Source organism: Trachemys scripta, chromosome 2, assembly GCF_013100865.1.
Source record: "Trachemys scripta elegans isolate TJP31775 chromosome 2, CAS_Tse_1.0, whole genome shotgun sequence".
NCBI classification, from domain to species: Eukaryota; Metazoa; Chordata; order Testudines; family Emydidae; genus Trachemys; species Trachemys scripta.
In genome coordinates, this window is record NC_048299.1 from 199276197 (window position 1) to 199297363 (window position 21167).

The 21167-nt window shown below is 37.6% G+C and overlaps 1 protein-coding gene across 31 annotated transcripts in view; it reads left to right on the forward strand.

Moving 5' to 3' along the window:
* The window catches only part of EPB41L3 (erythrocyte membrane protein band 4.1 like 3), a 192879-nt gene extending 171944 nt beyond the window's left edge, over positions 1 to 20935 (forward strand). For 9 of the 31 annotated variants that reach the window (XM_034762672.1, XM_034762662.1, XM_034762663.1 and 6 more), the window contains 14 exons: positions 3367 to 3420; positions 5298 to 5333; positions 5500 to 5565; positions 6007 to 6198; positions 9543 to 9617; positions 10024 to 10125; positions 11014 to 11739; positions 12256 to 12378; positions 12884 to 13273; positions 14692 to 14826; positions 15677 to 15775; positions 16632 to 16712; positions 16970 to 17087; positions 18361 to 20935. In XM_034762672.1, the coding sequence (XP_034618563.1) occupies positions 3367 to 3420; positions 5298 to 5333; positions 5500 to 5565; positions 6007 to 6198; positions 9543 to 9617; positions 10024 to 10125; positions 11014 to 11739; positions 12256 to 12378; positions 12884 to 13273; positions 14692 to 14826; positions 15677 to 15775; positions 16632 to 16712; positions 16970 to 17080 (2190 nt within the window). In that variant the 3' untranslated portion in view covers positions 17081 to 17087; positions 18361 to 20935. The remainder of the gene's footprint in view (positions 1 to 3366; positions 3421 to 5297; positions 5334 to 5499; positions 5566 to 6006; positions 6199 to 9542; positions 9618 to 10023; positions 10126 to 11013; positions 11740 to 12255; positions 12379 to 12883; positions 13274 to 14691; positions 14827 to 15676; positions 15776 to 16631; positions 16713 to 16969; positions 17088 to 18360) is intronic. The other 22 variants (XM_034762667.1, XM_034762671.1, XM_034762676.1 and 19 more) reach the window with 16 other exon arrangements.
* The last annotated feature ends 232 nt before the right edge of the window (positions 20936 to 21167 follow it).

Genomic DNA, 21167 nt, shown 5'->3' on the forward strand with positions numbered 1-21167 from the left:
AAATTTGGATGTAATTACATAGAAGAAGAAGAAAGGGAATCTACCTGATGGTATAACAGATACTGAGTAATTAGTATCTATTTTACTCCTGATCCTTTCTATTCTGACAGAGTAAAAGCAAGGGGTCAGATTTTTAGAATCTTTAGATGCACAACTACATGCCTGTTTTGTGCATACAATTGTACCGTCCTTGCAGACACAAATCAGGTAATTGCATATATAAATTACCATTAGCCATTTGTACATGCAGTTCTTAGTCTGACGTGCATTGTATACACATTCTGTTCATCTAAAGATTTTTAAAATCTGCCCCATAAGTTTCAGCAACATTTGGCCATAGGATTGTGATTCCCTTTTATGGAATGCCAGAGTTACATCTGTTTGCACCGTAACATTTTCTTCACATGTTTTTGGTTCCAGTCTTTAAGAAAAAAAACTGCAATTTAGGATGAAAGGCGTCCAAGATCCATTTTACTGTCTCATTTCATGTCTTCACTTTGAAATAGCATTAAATTTCAACTTACAATAGCTCTGCACTCAGATGATTATAATAGTAAAAACATAATATATTGTCTGTTATAGAAGCAGAGTGTATAGCCAAAAATAATAATAAGGCAGTGTTTATATAATCCATTTGTGTATTCTTCTTTCAGTCTTTTGGTATTAGACTTAGTGGTCAAAGTGAATATCATAATAACAATGTGTAAAATAAACTTTGCAATTTAGTCCTTTTGTGATAATGGTTACCCCAGAATCCGTACTTGTATGGCAAATTACACAGACTTGTGCCTAATCCAGGGTGTATTTCTTGTTCAAAATATTGCATGAAAGTTAATATGTTTTAAAGTTGGGCATGTCTGCATTACATTGGCAAAACAAATCACAGCAGTTATTGTCACAAACTAGAGGACAAGCAACTGAAGCTTATCAGAATATAGCTATCTTTTTTCTTTCGTATCCCCTAGCCTGCCAATAGTGCCAGCAGCTGCATATCATTCAGAGCACTACAGTTGGTCTATAATTTTAACCAGCCATTCTTTTAACTCTCTGTTCCTAGTGAAATCTGCCTTGCTGAGCCTCTTAAACCTCCATTTCACTGCTTTTTAATGACTTCAAATCTTTATTTGACAAGTAGTTCAATAACATCAACTTTTAGCCTCTTGGTGTAGACTTGTTTATTAGTAGATTTGTCCATCGTGATTATATACTGATTTCTATATTTCATTTAGAATTTCAGTTTCATTAAGGAAGAAATAGGAAAAAAAAAAAAACCTCTGTATAAACATGTACTTTTAGTTAACAGTAGTGTACCCAATGAGGTACATGAAATATTTAAGAGCTACAATAAGTAGCCTGCCCCTGCGGACTGTATTCTGATCAAACCTCTTCTTTGACCACATTCTATCCTGAGACGTGCATCGGTGGCAGGCTGTGTGTCCAAGGGCAGAATTTGTCCCTTTATATTTCATTAGCTGTACGATTCACACCTTAGTGATTACAATTCTTGATAGCCTTTTCTTTCCAAATCGTAACTGTTGTAATAACAATCTGTGCCAAAATTTAGCATTACAGTGTCTTGGCCCCAGAATATTTATTATTTTTAAAAAATACCTGGACTCATCTATTCAGATGTTTTTAAGTTACAAGTGTAAATTGGATTTTAGTTGTACTGTTTTAACTCCAAAAACAGTTTTGCTTATAAAATTGTAATGTCTGATCTTTTAGTTAGTATAAAAAATGAATGACTGCTTTACTAGCAAGGCAGCTACTTTATAACACTTTGTTTATAATCAATGTATTTTGATTTATGATTTATTCTGGCACTAAACTTTCGTACAAAAAAAGTAGCCTGTCCAGTCAAACCCGCTTACTAGAAAATTGTATATACTATTTTGTATGTACCCCAGTAGACCAAAATGACTTAATCAGTTCTGGCTAGCCTATGAATAATGCACATTCTGTACCCTCTATTCAAAATAAGTAGTGATAGCCAAGGGCAGTGAAGAAAGTATCAAAAGTGTCTTTAAGGTAACATTAAAATGGTCACAAACTGACAGAAGATAGGAAATTCAAAGTTGAGTCTGACCCTCCATCCGTACCTTCAACCGTGTTGCCTTTTTTCTCTCTCTTCATGTTGATGAGACTTAAGGATGAAGAGTATTGTCTTAACTATAAATTACCTGACTTTTATTAGTTTATATATAGTCTTTTATGACCATTTATGATCCTTAGTCAGTTGAAGAACTCTCATTGATTTTAGTGAAAGTTGTGCATGCAGATCAAGGACAGGTGACTTAATGATATTTAATTTTTGCTTTTAAAGTCGTTATTTTGATGATCTGCAAGCCTATTAACCATTTTAACAACCACTTCATGAGGAGTTACCTAAATTTGACTCTATATGTGTTAAATTATTGACACTCATATTGTCTATTCCAAGATGTACTTGACCGTGTCAATGTTCTACTTGTGCAGCCTAAAAAGTAGGGGTACATTAGGCTGCATAATGCTGTGCTTTGTTTCATATTTACCACCTGTTCTTGGTTTGGTTTGGGGTGGTTTTGTTTTTGTTTGGTTTGATTTTTTGGGGGGTCAGTATTTTTAATTGGAATGAAAAGTGTTTAAAATTGTATTCTTTTTTGAAATGGTAAGTTTGTTCCTTTTTAATATTCGAAACAATATCAGCAGCTCTATCTTAGCACTAACAATTGTGGGGTGAGCCATACAAATGACATAGGTGGACTGTAGAGGACTGTGTATATACTTATTTGAACTCCGTGGTAATGCAGACAACCTCCTAATGTTTAAATGTGGGGACAATAATAAAATCTGTACAGATGAGGGGCTGAAAGTCAGGTGACTGTTAAAGTAGCTTTTTTTTCTTTTTTTAATTATCATCTTTTCCCCCTCTAACTACAAAATCAAACACCACTGTAACTATGTATACTAGCATAAAAAATTGATTAACAGGATTGTATTTATTTTTATGTTGTGGGGGAAAAGTTTGTTAATTATATATATTTTTACAAGGTTTTAGTTCTTTAAAAAAGCCACCTGGCTTTCTTAAGAGGAAAAACCTGTGATTCAAATAACATTTTTTCAGGTAATGTTTTGTCTGGCTAATAAAGCTGTTATGATAAAGCCATATACTGTGTACATTATGCCTTGAGTCTTCCTCTGAGTCTGTTCTGTTTATTAAATATAGCATTTTTTTGTTGCTTCTTTAAATTATATATGGTTTAAAAAGCCACACCACAGGGTTGTAGACTTAGCAATTCAAGCTGTGACCTGCATTTACTGACAAGATGGGTTTATTCTTTATTCCTGCTTACCTCTTGGAACCTGGTTACTTGTGTAACAAAATAGACTGACAGTGAACAGACGGATACTGCAGCTGATGGTGAAACTACTGCCACAGAGGTTTGTACAGTCACCAGCATATAGTTATCAAAGAATGTAGCATGTAGCTTCACCTCTCTCAGATCCTGTATATTAGCACTATTCTGTGCCTCTGTTGCTGCAGTTTAGATATCTTTCTGTATATATGTGTGTGTTGAAGAGTTTGATTCCTTAAGTTTCAAACATCCATTTTAGATTCATTTTATTTTGGGTTTCTTTTTGGAAATTTGGGTAAACTACTTTGTGTATTGTGTAGGTAACAGATGGTAGTAAAGTAACTTGAACAAATGCTGTTTCCCTGGGCTGTAATGCTGACTGAGGTTGTGTTATCTTGTTTTTAAGATGAACATGTTAAGGAGAATTAAATGTATAAAAAGGGAGAACAGACAGATATTCAAAAGTTTCTCTGGGAGAATTTTTCTCCTCCTAGAATGTACTCAGGTTTTCTCAATCATATGTGAGACTGTGCCTTCTGTTTAACATGTAACATTTATAATACATGTATTGTTACATGTATTATTTTCAGAGGATGAAAATAAATAGCTTAGCCCTCTTCCTCAAATAAACAAACAAAACCCTAAAAACATATACAATATAGTAAGTATACTGAATACACAAAATTCAGCCCTATTACAACTCCAGTGAAGAGGGTGTAACTTCTCATTAATGGAGTTGCAGCTGCATACACCAGGGCTGAATTTGATAAAATATGAGGTAAAGCCGCACAGTATTATCACATATATTATTAAAGGGTTTCAAAAGGATCCAATCACTATTTCAAATTATTATAATTTAAATCACCATCAGGGAAATATTCTGTATGCAGCATATCAGTGGCAATCAGATCTTGCCTGTAAATACAGTAGACTTGAATTGAGTGATAAAGTGAATGTCAAATACAGAATTTGCAGTTATTTGAATAATTAAGAGTAAATTTTAAAATATCAACAAGAAAATAATGGCCCAGAAATCAGCAGAACCCATTATGAAACTGACATTATTAATGTTGATACCAGTAGAAAAAATAGAATTCTGTATTGTGTTTCCTGTCTAAAAAATTATTTTTAACTATACAGAAAGGATATATTGAAAACATTTAAGCTAAATTTTCACAGATAGAGATTTTATAGCCCTGAACTTTTGAGTTCCTAACATAGTGTCTTATTAGGGACCTGCTTTTTCAGAAAGCGTTGAGCACCTGACAGCTAATAAGGGCCTGATTTTCAAATGTCTCCAGTTGGGCACTCACAAACTGAAGCAACCAGCAAATCATCAGTCACTTCAGAAAATTTAGGATCCCAATGAGTATGCCATTCCAGAGTGCAGTTCCTATAAGTGGATCCAATATAGCTAAAATGTGTGTATAAAAACACTCAGAGGCAGAGAGAGAATGAATAAAATTAGTGAAATAGCATTTTATGGAATTAGATGATGCTCCAGCTTTGTATGCAGCATTGTTCACTGTTACCCTGCTTCAAAGTTTGTAGGAGATTGCTAGTGGACCATTATTTATAACTTTTAAACTCGGGGTGTCATATAGATCTGAAGCTCTTACTATTAGCATTAAAGTATAATACAACATTACATCTCAGTAGGAAGTCTGAATGCTGGCTCATAAATGGATAGAGGATCTGTGAATATTTGAGCACAAAGACATACAGAAAAAATGAAGTTTTAATATCCTTTTTTCACATATAGCAAGTTTAAAAGAAGGCTCTTGTATTAGATATGAGAACTATGCAAGGTTGGGTTGATAAATGTGTCCACCCATTTCTCCAACGCTCTCAGTGGAGAGAAAATGTGATCTTAGCATTATAAAATATACGGATCAGCTTTTGTCACCTTACATTGATTTGTGTTGGTAAGGTTTTGTTTTCAAATCTTTCCTATGCTGGCAGTCGGATCAAGAGGAAGATGGAGATCTCAAGGCACAGGTACAGAATGGAAGGCCATGCGCATTACTGAATTGTGGGTGTCCGCAGTGTTCATATCTCTCAGCATGCCATTTGCCAAGTCTTTGTGAAGCAATGCATAGAACAGCATTTTGTATCCTTTGAATATTGTGTCCCTTACCTTTCCCTTTCTTTTCACTTCTTTCAGAATAGTCTGATTAAGCGAATAAAGGGTGAAAATGTGTATGTCAAACATAGTAATCTTATGTTAGAGGTTGGTATTGGTATATACCAGTGCATGTACTGTACATGTGTGTTGGTTTTAGTGGTAAACCTGTGGATCTGCACTATGATGCATGAACCGTGTACTCCCACCTGCTAATAAATTAAATGGCTATTTTTTTCTCAGATTACGATGGCTTTCTCTACCTTGTTCCATAAATATGTGTGTATATATGTTCAAAGTTCTTTATCAGGTATAGCTTATAGTGTGTATGGGTAAACTTAGGAGTATTTTATTGCTCACATGAACTAGATTTTCTGTGCAGTTATCCTTCAAAATATCACATTTTCACAAGTGTTGTGTTAGTGCCGTGATCCCTGATCCCCTAAAATACTTACTACCTTCTTCACTAACCAATTTGCACATTTTGATTTTTACGTTTTGGCAGCTTAGGTGAATGTTACAAAATGCCCTTGTTTTTATATTATCCAGGAGCTAGATAAAAATCAAGAAGACCTGATGAAACACCAGACCAATATAAGTGAACTGAAACGAACCTTCTTGGAAACCTCCACAGACACTACAGTGTCTAACGAATGGGAGAAGAGGCTTTCGACATCTCCAGTTCGGCTTGCTACGAGACAGGAGGAAGCTCCTATGATTGAACCACTTGTGCCTGAAGAGGTCAGTGCCCATCTTTTCATCAGACTCAGAATCATAGTAATGTAGGGCTGGCAGGGACCGTGAGAAGTCATCAAGTCCAGCCCTCTGTGCTGGGGCACAACCAAGTAAACCCAGACCATCGTTGATAGATGTTTGTCCAACCTGTTCTTTAAAACCTCCAATGATGGGGAATCCACAACCTCCCTTGGAAGCCAGAACTTAACTGCCCTTAGAGTTAGAAATTATCTAATCTTCCCTTACTGCAAATGAAGTCCATTACTTTTTGTTCTGCCTTCAGGGGACATGGAGAAGAATCGATCACAGTCCTTTTTATAACAACCCTTTAACATATTTGAAGACTATTATCAGGTTCCACTCTCCCTCAGTTTTCTTTTCTCAAGACTAAACATTCCCAGTTCTTTAACCTTTCCTCGTAGGTCAGATTTTTTAAACCCTTTATTATTTTTGTTGCTCTCTTGTGGACTCTCTCCAATTTGTCCACATCTTTCTTAAAGTGTGGCGTCCTGAATTGGACACAGTACTCCAGCTGAGGCCTCACCAATACCAAGTAGAACAGGAAATTACCTTCTTTGTCTTTCATACACACTCCTGTTACTATATCTGTCAACTGCTCTTGGTGCAGTCTCTCTAGGGGTCCCAGCTTTTTCCTAACGGTCCCGTTAAATTCATCTGCAATTTAAACCAGTCCATAATTTCTTAACTTAATTGAGTCTACCAGCCTTTAAACTCCAGGGCTTACCGTCTCCTTTTGTCAGTTTCTCAGAGGCCGCCTGTTGCCCCTCTTCTATCCCAGACCTTTCTGCCCCCTTTCTCTCTCTGTTCTCCATCCTTTATAGCTGGGCTTGTTTTCTTTATTGGTCCGATCTGTGAGTGCATGTTTCCACGATTGGTGGTTCTAGTAGCTGTGCTGGGGTATGGTCAGCCTGATTGCCTGTAAACAGGAAAGACTCTCCTTTCCCTTCTGCCTATGCTCAGTATAGGGTTTGCAAACCCCATTACATAACCCCAGAATGATTATTAGGCTTTTTTGCAACTGCATCACGTTGGTGACTCATATTCAATTTGTGATGCACTGTAACCCCGAGATCCTTTTCAGCAGGTCTACTCCCTCACCAGTTAGTCCCCATTTTGTAGTTGTGCATGTGATTTTTCCTTCTGAAATGAAGTACTTTACACTTACGTTTATTGAATTTCATCTTGTTGAATTCAGACCAATTCTCCAATTTGTCAGGGTTGTTATGAATTCTAATCCTGTCCTCCAAAGTGCTTGCAACTCCTCCCAGCTTGGTGTCATCTGCACATTTTATAAGCACAATCTTCATTCCATTATCCAAGTCATTAATGAAAATATTGAATAGTTTTGGACTTTGGACTGACCCATGCCATGCACCACTGGATACGCATTCCCAGTTTGACAGTGAACCATTGATAACTACTCTCTGATTTGTTCTTGACAAATCCATGCTGTCTATTCTTTATCACCTATTACCCTCTATGTATTTTATTTGCGGTTGCTCCCATTAGGTGCTAGGTGCTTACCAAGCACTTGAAGGCATTCTCTGTTCTGAGGAACTAGCAATCTAAAGGCAGAGGTCAGGGAAAGGGGAAGAACAGTAGGCAACTTGTATGCAATTTACAGATGACTCAATAAGATTCACTGTAAGCAGCATAGCAGAGGTAGGTCTTTAAGAGGGACTTAAATGTGGATAGGGTTAGGGGTCTGATGAGCTGGGGGTGGGGAGTGAACCAGCCCACAGGGCTTCATGAAAGAAGGCATGGAGGCAATTGTATGAAAATCTGGCAAATGTGTGGACAAAGGTCAGGAGCATTAGCAGAGCAGAGGAGGAGGAGGGGGTGGCAAGAGGGAGTAGGTAGGGAGGAGCAGAGTTATTTAGAACTTTGAAGATGGTGATGTGTTAGTTATGCCCAATTTGCCAGTTTCATAATCCGGACTAACATTTTGTAGGCACTAGCTGTAAACTACGTGATAAATTTTCATTTGCAAGCAGCTTGAAAGGCTAGATTGCCAAAAGTAAAAAGCTGGTGCACTAAGTGGTCAGGAAATGCTCGTAGAAGAACTTTCCAACAAAAATGTGTCTTTTAAGTTAAGCATAAATTGTGTGGTTTACGATATTGACAGAAGTGGTATTGTAACATCAAAACAACCTAAGATGCTAGGCTGCCTTACCATTCCTAAGCGTTCAAAGAGAATGGGGAATATGGAGCCTTCCATTAGTTTGAATCTAGTCCAAGTCAGTAGGGACTCAGAGTTGTTACCAGTGGTCTTCATGAGAAAACTCATACTCTTAATCCAGTTCCAGAAGCATCATCACTAATGTCACTAACTGTTAGTATTAAAGTCCAGTGACTGAATGATCATGGAAACTGAATGCCTGTTGGGTTGTACTTACAGAAGGACGTGTGACAAAGTTCCTCCTCTGCCTTGGTGGGTGTCATGAATATAAAGGGACGGGTGACCACCTTTCTGTATACAGTGCTATGAGGGTCCCTCCTGGCCAGAGGCACAAAATCCTGTAAAGGGTTAAGAAGCTCAAGTAACCTGGCTGGCACCTGACCAAAAGGACCAATAAAGGGACAAGATACTTTCAGATCTGGGGAGGGGGAGGAAAGGCTTTTGTTTGTCTGTTCTGTTTCACCCCTTTATATATCTTTTGCATAAGGGGTGAATGATCATTCATGTTTAATTCTGTTTGCTAGTGTTGTGGAAAATTGACCACACGATTGATTTTGGATCAGACGGCCTGAGGCTCCTTTATTGATCAATCAAACATGCATGCATGGGGGAATCAGCTAAGGCAGCCGAACACCCCCGACAGATAAAATGCAAGAGATTATATAGGATAAAACCACAAAAATTACATATACTTCCTTAAAGTTTTACATCCATATAAGAAATAAAGCAAAACAAGTTTTCCTGTTTTTCTTAGGGGTTTTTTTGCGCTTTGCGATTTCTTGCTCTGTCACCTGACATCTATTAATCCTAGTCTGTTACAAAGGTTAATTCTACTTTTATAATTTCTACAGTTAGTTCTGCTTTTATGATTTCTGTCTACTCTTCTCCTTTTACTCCCCCCCACCTTTTCTCCTTCCTCCAGGCCACACATACAGTTCACCTGACCCTACATACAGTTCACTTGACCAAAGTTTAGGCCTTAGAGCATTTTTCCTCCACACTAGTTTCTCATATGAAATAGTCTGGCAATGAATGGTTTGCTTGTACATTAGAAATGTATGAAACATAGATAAGTTTGTGTATGGTATAGAATAAGAATGCATTTCAGTTATTAAAACTGTCTACTCCCTGGCCCTCTCTTATTTATTAGACCAAAGAAGAAAAAGAAAAATCTGAAAAACTTATATTTTTGCAGAAGGGAAGTACTACATTCCTGGAGTCGCAGGTAAAAATGAAACATACTTTCTTAAAATGCAATCAAATAGACTGGCACGGAGTTACTCTTTTGCTATCATTTTCCTTTTCAAAACCACAACATTATGTTAAAAAAAGCTCCACAAGTAGGTATGTTATTGTGGGCAGAATGCTGGGGAAGGAGAACAAGTATCCTACAAAGTTTTTGTCTACCTACTAGAGATTTGTTTCACGGTGGTTAACAGCCTTGGGTGAGTGGATTTGGGCGAGGGGAGAGTTCTCTAACTGTGCATGCATTTGCAGAGTACAGAAGTCTCACTGAAAATGTTACAGTGAATGAGGCAATGTTGTTATTAGAATGAATTTCCTTTATGGTGTCAAGTGAATTCAGATGATCTTGATGATTAAGTTTGAATTCTTACTGGTTTTTCCATTAGCCAAGGGAGATAGAGAAGAAGCTGCAGGAAGGAGAATCTGCTGGCACTGTTGTTACTTCTCATCAAATCATTTTCCAGAAAAGTGTTCCATCATCCTTAGAGGTTATTTTTAATTAATTTTTATTTAAATCAGTGCATTGGTTTAGTTGAATAAATTAAACTATTGTAGGGATAAATAATTGGACACTGTGTACTTTGAAACTAGGGTGACCAGATGTCCCAATTTTATAGGGACAGTCCCGCATTTTGGGTCTTTTGCTTATATAGGCTCCTATTACACACATACACCCCGTTCCAATTTTTCACACTTGCTGTCTGGTCACCCTAATTGAAACTAAATCACATAGCATACTTGTATTTGTATATAGGCACATTACATTTGTATATTATGTTCAAACAAAATCCACAATACTCAGGATATTTAATATACTTGTATAGCTAAATTTAAATAATTCTAGGGGAGTCTGATTTAGTCCCATAAAAGCAAGGAAACTCAGTTAAGACTCTGGCATATACAAACATGTGCTGTCCTGAGACCTCAAAATACTTTCACAAAATAATATTTGCATGGGAGTGGGTGGGGGGTGACTGAATGGGCTAGTTACCTTATTTTTATAACTTGACCTTCATTTTAAAGAAATAGGGTATTGTTATGGTGCATGAGCTTACAGCCAGCCAGGATTACTCAAAAACAGCCAGTCAGATGTGTTTTTAATTTTTTTAAAATGCTACTCAGCTGCAAGTTATCAGAGTCAGACTGTGCCACATTATAAATGGCCTCAAACAGGGGTCACAAAAGAAACTCTTCGCAGATTTGATGTTGCAAACAGTGATGCTGTTTATAAGTTTAATTGCTGCTGTACCCGGTACAGCTATTACATGTTCTCAAAATAGCTACCTCAGATTTCTTAAGTTTTTAATATTTTAGTGTTCCTAAAACAAAAATAAACAATTGGATAATCTAATGTAGCTTTTATATTTCAAATATAGGGCTCTGAGGATTGGGTTATTGTAGACAAAATACCTACTGAGGTAGTTGATGGTGAATCGAAAAAAATTGTGACATACAAAGTAATGACTGTGCGCAGTAAAACTGGTGACATTCCACCTGAGATATTAAAATCCAGTACCATTGAAATGCAAAGCTTTGAGGACTTGGAATATGAAATACAATCAAAAGAGGAGAATAAACAGAAAATGTACACCTTAGGAAAGTCCTATGACGCTGTATCCGGGAAAATTGTAACCATGACAAGTAAAGCTAAAGAGGGAGAGAAAACAGTGCAGTCATCACTAGAAGCATTTCAAAAAATGGAGAGGGGAATGCCAGAATCTGTGAAAATCATTCCAGTAGTGGCTGAATATGAAATTCTAGAGCCCATCACAGACGAAAAAGCCAGGAGGGGATCCGATGTACAGAGTACAAAAAGAAAGCTGTCCGAATCTTTGACACCTATAAAGGAAGCAGAGTCTCAGTTGCATAGTCCTGAAGAGGAAAGTTTGAAGAAAGCACAAAAGATGGACCAGGATTTTCATGGTACACTGGGAAGTTTGCAGTTTGGCAGAGCTGAAAAACACCTTGACAGTGAAGCTCTGAAAGCAGGGGCATTTGGTCGGAAAGATAAGAGCCTATCTGAGTGGAGATATTCCAGAGAACAGCCATTTACCATTGCTACTGCTCACTATGTTTCTGAGTCGTCTGCATCAAGAGTAGTGGTAACAAGTGGCTTTGACTTTATGCCACAATTTAAAGATTAAAGCATGACTTTTTTAGGCAATACCCTCACACTACCCTACCTTTCGGTTCTCTTGCTGCTTGGCTTTATGTTGACAATAGCCAACCCAGCTTATTTTTTTTTCTCATGGTTTAAGTCAGTACCACAGTCCAAAGCAGGCATTATAATGCTTTAAACTTTTCAAGTTTATTTAGAGATTCATGTTGCTGAAATGTAGTATTGCTGCTGTGGCTTGTAATGGGGGTGGAAAAGAAAGGTTTGCTTGAACCAGCAAAATCCCAGTGCTAACAAGTATGCTTTTAAATTACTGCTTATAGTCATTACAGATTTGTGCTCATTTATTTTCCCATTCTTTTCCTGTTTTCAACCTGTCTGTGTCCTTGCAACCTTATCCTCCTTTCCTCTGTCTCAGCCTAGAGTTTTGTCAATTAACATATCTGTGTGTGTCTGTCTGTCTCTCTTTTGTGTATGACTCTGCATTTCTTTGTCCACTTAGACTAAACAGTCCTCCAGTGAAAAAACCTTGGATGGTTCAGATATCTTCAGTTTATTAGAGTCTGCGAGAAAACCAACTGAGTTCATAGGAGAGGTTACTTCTACTTCACATAGCAGGGCTCAGGTGGCCGTTTGATTCCATCTATGAATTTTATAACTGCACACTACTGATTTTTGTTTTTCTTTTGTTCCCTATATTTGCACATAAGTGTGTTTGACTCATAGATATTTCAGAATCTGCATGGTTAATATTAATGCAAATGCTTGGTGTGCCTTTTACTTCCTAAGCTAGATCACAACTAGAAACCTCACAAGAAAATCAAGTTCTATTCCTTTTTTTTTTTTTTTTTCTTTTGTCATTTTACAGGATATTTTATTTGCGTTTAGAATGCTAGGGCATTGATACAAACAAAAAGGATAGTATGAGATTTCTTCTCCCCTTTTTAAATGCTGATTCATGGTGTGCTTTTGCTGTAATAATTACCTTAAAGTGAAAACTTAAGCAACTCAGAAGAAACAAAATGCCAAACTTTAATATCATTTGTTACTTATATTTACAGTACATTGGCATTAGGAGCTGGGTTAAGTTTTATTTTTCACTTCTGACATTTAGATCCATTTCCCTACAGAGAACGGAAACAAAGACCGGCCAGGAGATAAGTGTCAGCGAAATGAAGGAAGAGATTCGGCCATATCAGGATGCAGTGAAGAAGGTTGTGCAGGAGACTGTATTGGTCGAGGAGAGATATGTGACGAATGTGCATGCAAGTGGGGATGCTGTTAAATTGGCTGGAGATCAGCTGGATGCTATGGTGCAGGCAGGATCTGCTGTTGCTTCTAGTATGAAAGGAAAGGAGGGGTCAGCTGTGACTGAGGGGGCTACAGAGGAAAAAAGGGAGGAGGCTGATAAAGCTGTAACCAAACGGGAAGAAATTGCTGCTGCTTCTCATCAGCAAGAGGAGGAGCAGAGTGCAACAGTCCACGTTTCTGATACTTTGGAAAGAAAACCTCATTTTGAGGTAACTAGTTATTAATAATCAGTTATTTCTGCATTGAAGTATAAGGCAGTGATACTCAGACTGAGGCTCGGGAGCCGCATGTGGCTCTTTAATGAGTCTCCTGCAGCTCTTTGCAGCACACGATATTAAAACACCGTGTGATTTAATTATTAATCAGTCAGGATATTTTTGCTATATTATTAACCAATTGTAGAATACTTGGTCAGTCATCTTGCTGTGAGGGGGAAAAAAAATCTATCTAGATATATAATATAGACACACACACATACTCACATGCATGTGTGTGTGTATATGTATATGTGTATATGTATATGTATATATGTATATATATAAAAAATAATTGCTAATTTGGTTCCTGACCCGCTGAGGTTTGATTATCACTGGTATAATGTATACAATATTGGACTAAATTAACTGCACTGATGAAGAGTTAAATAAAATATACGCAGGTAGTAGATTACATTATCTCATCTTTATAGTGGGCAGTTTGTTTCTCCTCTTATTTCTTTCTTGCATGGCAGTTCTGAGGCTTGTTGCTGGTTTCCATTATCGACAACATCAGGGCCGGCCTTAGGGAAAATGGCGCCCTGGGTGAACTTGTATTTTGGCGCCACTGGTCCCTGCTGCCTCCCTGGGCTCCCCAACCCTCCATCACCCCCAGGCCCTGCTATTTTCTTCCCCATTGCCCTGAGCTCCCTTCCACAGCCTCACACCCCAGGCCTGCCCCACTCCTTTCCTTTTGAGCATGGCATCCCCCTGGACCACAGAACCCTGGGCAGTCGCCCAGGTCGCCCACCAGTAAGGCCGGTCCTGGACAACATGCAATGTATATTTTACCTAAAGGAGTGTGCAGCGCTGAAGACTGTTGCCTTTTATGTAACTGATCATAAGGATTCAGTGTCCACTGCCTGTGGAAAGTTCATTAAGATTTATAGAGTTCACTTGTCCAAAAGGAACAGAAAATAATACATTCTTCTATGTTTCTCTCAATTGTAATAATTTACCTTATTTTAAACTACTAAGTTTTCTCATTTTAGCCTCATTAGCAGGATTTCTAAACCTATTTGTACTAAGGTGTTAAAAACCTTCATATTGTTTTGCTTCTCTTTCTGAGAGGTAATTACAAGAAAATAAACTTGTAATGTCAATCTGTTCTACTGTATTTTAAAATAAGCAAATTTTTAATATTGACATCTTTTCTAAAGTCGACTTTCATGAATTACAGCTTAGCATTAGATATAAAAACTGCCTTGGAGTATTGTTAACATATATACATGTATGGACCATTATGCTGACATTTTTTTCCTTCCTGTAATGCAGAGCACATTTATTTTATTTTTTTCCACTCCCCAACAAAAAAAATATCTCTGAGAAATCCAAAAGCTTTAATAAATGCTCCAATTACTTTTCCATTGAAGCAGTCACCAGTTGTGAAGACTGAAACCATCAGCTTTGGCAGTGTTTCTCCAGCTGGGGAGAAGCTTGAAATGTCTACCAAGGAAGTTCCCATAGTTCATACAGAAACAAAAACCATTACATATGAATCATCACAGGTAAGAAACTCTGCAAGATCCAAGACCTAATTTACCAAGGGCTAAAAAAGTACCTGAGTGTCAGCTGCTTTAAATATGTTACAGTATTAAATAGTAATATCACCCATAGTAAGTCTATACTAAACAGAAGAACTATATAAATATGTAGGTTTATCTGAAGGTACTCTTATTTGTACCAGTATACAGTCTTTTGTGAACACTGCTTAGACTACAGGACTTTGATGTATATGTTTAAACATATATCCTTAAAAAACTGTATGAGACACATTGTAATACAAACAAAAGTACTGTTGTAAACTTATGAGGTGATGCAAAATTCTGAAGTAGAAATGTAAGTAATGAAACGATATCTAAGTCCTATGAGACAGGTCTGACAGGTCTCCTGGCCATTAAAGAACCACATGATTCTTTTTGTAAGAGTATTACAAAAAGAATATTAAGAGATTCTCAATACAATAAGATATTAATTTTGGTGTTCAGATTAAATACCAACTCAAGCAATTACATTTTACCTCTGAATTCTCCAGGCAGTTCCAGTTGCACGTAGAATTCTTTACTTCATGTTCCAACTGTTGATGTATATTGTTAAGCAGCTGCTGCATTCCACTCTAGAAGTGGCCACAATAGGTGCTATTTGCAAAGCACTTTGAACACCACCAGGCATAATAGAAATGCTGTTGTTTCAGTCAAATGGAATAGCCTGTCAGCTATAAAGGAACATCCCAGCAGCAATTAGTTTATATCATCAGCCACATTCTTTATGCAGAAGTCTAGAGACAGGAAAGCTCAGCCAATATCTCCATTTTTCACGAACAATTTGTGGCATTTTTTTTTTCTTTTGGCTATTTAGGCAGATTCTGGTGCTGACTCAGAGCCAGGTGTGTTGATGAGTGCACAAACCATCACATCTGAAACTACCAGTACTACAACTACTACACATATCACAAAAGTAAGAAAATGAGTGGTTCGGTCCTTGAATAGATGTATTTCAGAACTTTGACATGACTGTATAAATCAATATTTCAGAATATGGATGCATGCTAATATTTTCTGTGTGAAATCCTATCTAGCGTATATGCTTATGTAGTCCCCACGGCAGTAGTGTCTGAGCACCTCACAACATCCCTGTACGAGGCACAAAGAGATTAGGTGGCTTGCCCAAGGTCACCCAGTAAGTCTGTGGCAGAGCAGGATATTGAATCTCGGTCTTCCAAGTCCCAGGCTAGCACCCCAATCTCTGGACCATCTTTTCTCCCTAAGCATAACTCCCATTAACCTCACCGAGTATGTCTACACAGCAAAGAAAAACCTACGGCTGGCCCATGCCAGCCGACTCAGGCTGCGGGGCAGTTTGATTGCTCTGCAGGCTTCTGGGTTCAGGATGGGGTCTGGGCTCTAGGACCCTATGGGGTGGGAGGTCCCAGACCTCAGGCTCCAACCCAAACCCAGAAGTCTACACAGCAATAAAACAGCCCCACAGCCCAAGCCCTGCAAGCCCACGCCAGGTGGCACAGGCCAGCTATGTGTGTCAAGTTGCTGTGCAGACATACCTACTGGGGCCGGGATTTAAGCCTATCTGGGTGAAATTCATCTCTAGGCAAAGGAGTCACACAAGGCCACACACCCCATTTAAGAGCCCTCACAATAGAACTTAAGTGGGAGCAGAGGCTTTGTGTTTCCCCTGTTGTGCGTATAGATATGCTGTGTATTCATGCTTTTCTTCATATGTTGGAAGTGTTTCTTTGAACAAGCAGCACCACTTTTAAACGAGTATGTTTATTTGTATTTGTTCCTCTCACTTTTAGACTGTGAAAGGAGGCATTTCAGAGACAAGAATTGAAAAACGAATAGTCATCACAGGAGATGCCGATATTGACCATGATCAGGTAGAGTATATAAGCTACGAAAAGCTGCCTTGAACTGAAAACTACCAAAGAGGGAATATTTAACCTTAAGCTTTAAAACACTGTTTGTACTGGCATGCTTTAAACTGGATTAGTATTTAAATCAATGATAGTATATTTTAATCATTTTTCCTCATTTGTAAATTGTGTAATTTCTCATGAATCTCTCCACCTTGCTACTGATCATGCATGTTCCACCTCCTTTTTGTTTTTGCCCTTCTGTGGTTTCCTTGGGCTAGGCGCTGGCTCAGGCAATTAAAGAGGCCAAAGAGCAGCACCCTGACATGTCAGTGACCAAAGTAGTGGTACATAAAGAAACAGAAATCACACCAGAAGATGGGGAGGATTGACCCACAGGTAAGAGGAATAGATGATTTTCCTAGGCACTCACTGGGCTGGCATGCAGCAAAGGCATTCTCCTTCCATAATTCACCTCTAACTCCTTATTTCTCTCACTGGCATTTGCAAAAACCGTGTGAGCCAAGTATTAATTCTGGAATTTACCTCAGATGTAAATTATACACATTTAGTTCAATGTATTTTTCTTTGTTTAATAGTGCCAGTTAGAGAAATGGAAATTGGCTTTTGTTGGCTCTCTGGATGTTACTCATCCATGCTTTGATGTATTCCTAAAATTTCTAACTCTGCGATCAAAAATCTGTTGTCTGTTTATATATGTGTCTTAAGAACAAAGGCATTTTGTTCTTAAAGGTACAATTTTAATTTCTTTTAAAATGCTGAGGGAAATAATTATAGCTACTTACCCTATTTTAGGCACAAATATGGCACAATTTAGGGTTTTAGTTCAAACTTGTAAAGCTGTGTGGTCCAATTTTTTTTTTTAACCCCAAATTAATTGTTGTGTCAATATTTGGCTGTCTTGACTTCCTTGTATTTTGTAAGGACATTTTGTGTTTGAAAGTGGCATTGTTTCTCAGGATGAGATAATAATGCAGCTTTTCTTGTGTCAAGCTGTCTTCAGTAAAGGCATGCTCTCCAACTAAGTTTGGCTAAACAGTCATCTTGATAATATTGTATTTACTGTATGTGCAGAAACATATCATGCATACTAACCTGCTATGCAAGAGCTCTTAATGACAGCATCATCCATAGGCTGCTTTGAATGCTGTATGCACACACACAAAAAGAGGCTGCTTGTCTAATTTGTCTGAAATGATAGCAGCATCATATTCTTGAAGCACTATGTATTCCCTAGCATTTGGTATAAGTAACATTAGTATGATGTGCAGCATCTCTTGAAAGTTTACTGCTTTCCTGCTTTGGATGAGGAAATATAAATGCCTAAAGCAAATGTGAGTAAGACCACTACTACTTATTTTGGAAGATGGAGACAGTCCTTAAGGAATGAGCACCAATAACAATTATGGTCTTCTGCTAATCAGTTCAGAGAAAACAGTGAAGTGGCCTGATCCAAAGCCCACTGAAATCAATGGGGGTCTTTCCAATGCACCTTGGATGAGGCCCAAGGTTGGCAGTTACTTATACTGGAATCGTGGTTATAATATTGTTGTCACCTGAAGTATTCAACATGAGCCCCTTTTCACCTATGATTTGAGAGAGAGGGAAACTCAGTTGTTTCAAATAATTAACTCGGTTCTCTTTCCTGCAGGAATAATTTAGCTTGCATACGAATCCAGTCATGCACACCCTTAGGAATACCAGAGCCTATATGGAGTCTCAGTTCTAACCTGACTGACTTGTATCTGTCCATGGAAAATTTCAGTACCGAAGAATTGATCTTAAACACTAATAAAGACACTGGCAGAGATATTTTCCCGTATAAAGCAATCTGAATCAGCATCAGTAAAACAATATTGCATGAAGCAACGATAAATTTACAGAAAAGCAGCATTTTAAATTTTCATTATATCTAAGTTTTCCGCTATACCTGCACGTTCATAAACAATATAAACAGTGATCTAATGTAACACATAAACAGTTCATGCCTTTCACGTTTTATTAAATCTAAACATATTACAATTTGTTAGGTGGCAAACCTTTTGTTTATGGATACTGTAAATGAAGATTACCCTAAACTGCTAGAAGCTGTGTAGGTACTGTGTATAATGTTTTATCACACATTAGATGTGCCAATAACACAGTTTATTCAGGAAACAATTTGAATCTTGTATTTGTTTTATCTGGTTTTATTACTGTTGCCTGATAAAAAATGTTGAATCTCTAATCTTATCAAAATATTTAAATTCTTACAAAATGTGCTTTGCATACCTGATTTAATACCTTGTGAGGTAGTAAAGATTTCAGCACATTTACTTGATTTCAAGATTTTTTGTCAGCATTGTTCAGCGTTAAAGTCAGAAAGTTTCCAGTCACCCTTCAGAAGTTCTAACCCTGTTAATTATATGTAGTTATTTTGGAGAAAATCTGTATTTTCCTTAGTTTATAGTGTTACAAAATTATTATTCTGAAATAACCTTGATGGTTTTTTTATTGACTTCCCTTTTGTTCTCAGAGAAAAAAATGTTTCATTTCAGAATCTGGTTAGCAGCATTTACTATCTAGTTCAGAGCCAAGCCTTAAACTGTACAGAACATCCACTGAAAATTCATTAGTATTCCGTTATAATATCCACTGAAGGGATATAGTCTCCATTACACTCTCAGCTGCGTCACAATACATGGTGAATGTATGTTTCTGCATAGTGAAATAAAAGTGGTAAATGCATCCAAAATTGTATTGTTCTGTGTCTAAAAGAATCCAGTGTTTTTTATATTCAAAACCCAAGTAATATCTGTATGATATCAAAGGCTTTATTCATCTGCATAGTAGATGTGTCCTGTCTTACAATGGACCACAGTACGTCGTGCAGACAACTGGAGTTTGCAGGGGAGCCTACGGGATAATAAGATGAAAATGTACTCCTTTGAGTAAAATGATGTTCGCAAAGGAAAAAGAACATTGCTTCTTTTTTCTATAGCGGTGTACTGTGTTTCAATTACGTTAAATGGAAATTATTTGTGTTTGGCTAACAAAATTATAATGAAAATGTAGCACTGGCTCAAGATCTGTTTCCGTTTCTGTTTTTGCTCTGAATCATGGATGAATTATCTATTTAAGAGAATCCTTACTTTTCTGTTTGCTGTTGCTTGCTCCTTGACCACACTTGGATGGCATTCCCTTGAGGATTTAAGATGGATTTGTAGAGGCTTAACTCACCCTTCAATCCATAAACCCTGGTAGAATGCAAGAAATAAATACAAGTGAACTTGTGTACATGGGGCTCCCTCTCATTGACTTCAGTGGAGGGCAGGATTTGGCCCACAGATTTGTTACAAGTATTTATTTTCTTAATTTAGAAAGAAAGAAAAGAGAATATATCAAGAGAATAATTTGTAGTTAATAATTAAAAAGAAATCGCCTGAGGCTTTGACTGCTCTACTGTCTCTCTAAAATGATGTTTTAAATCAGCCATTCTTCATGTCTTTGTTGTTTAAGACCTCCCTTTATGTATCTCCCCTTCTAGCACATCAGTCATCTCTCACCTATTACCTAATGAATAATGCAAAGATTGTGTTCTTATGTTCGTATTTTTGGAGTTCTCTTCCTGACCCTCTTCCTAATATAACAGAATGTGTCTATAAATTCTGTTCCTTCCTAGAATTGGATTTCTTTCCTCCCCTCTCCCCCGCCCGCCCCACTTCAGCTACAGAGAGAAGAGGTATCTACCCTGTTTCTCAGCAGACTACATTCCAGGCTCTTGCTTCTGCATTAAGAGTTTAAAAATAGACTCTGAAGCCATATTGATCTTCCCTCAGGTGGCCCTTACCTTGTCAGCTAAGAAACAGCATTATGTTACCTCAGAGATGTGAGTGGCTACTATACTGCCTTCTGTCCAGAGTTACCCTTAGCATTATATTTTAGCATGGCTTGAGGGAAATGTACTCTAGTGATTATGTACAGTATGTATGCTGTCTGAAGATACTGTATCTTTGAGGTTAGTCTCCTTCAAAAGCTAGGGTATGGCCTAAGCATGTTACAGAGTAAGAGAAGATTAGAGTGGATCGGCGATGACATCTCAGTCATTGTTAGCAGCAGACCTTTGTTTGGGGTAATTCCTCGGAATGGTCCTGGGAATAATAGTTTTGATTTTTGTTAGTGACTGTTTCTTGGGTTGTCTGCCTAATGCTGTGCCACGTGAAATAAAGAACACTTTCCTGTTTCTACCAGATGCCTTTTGTCTCAGTCTCTTCTCACTTGTCCAGCTCTGAGCTGTACGACAGTCCCTACAAACAAACTGTCACAAGACCTGCACCATTACTAACACAGACCAATACAGAGAGAAATCTCACTCATTACAGCTGGAATAATAATTTCTGACAATACAGCACTGTCTGAACGGGCTGTTCTGCATCATTAAGATAAGGGATCCTGATGTATAGGTAAAAAAGAAACATA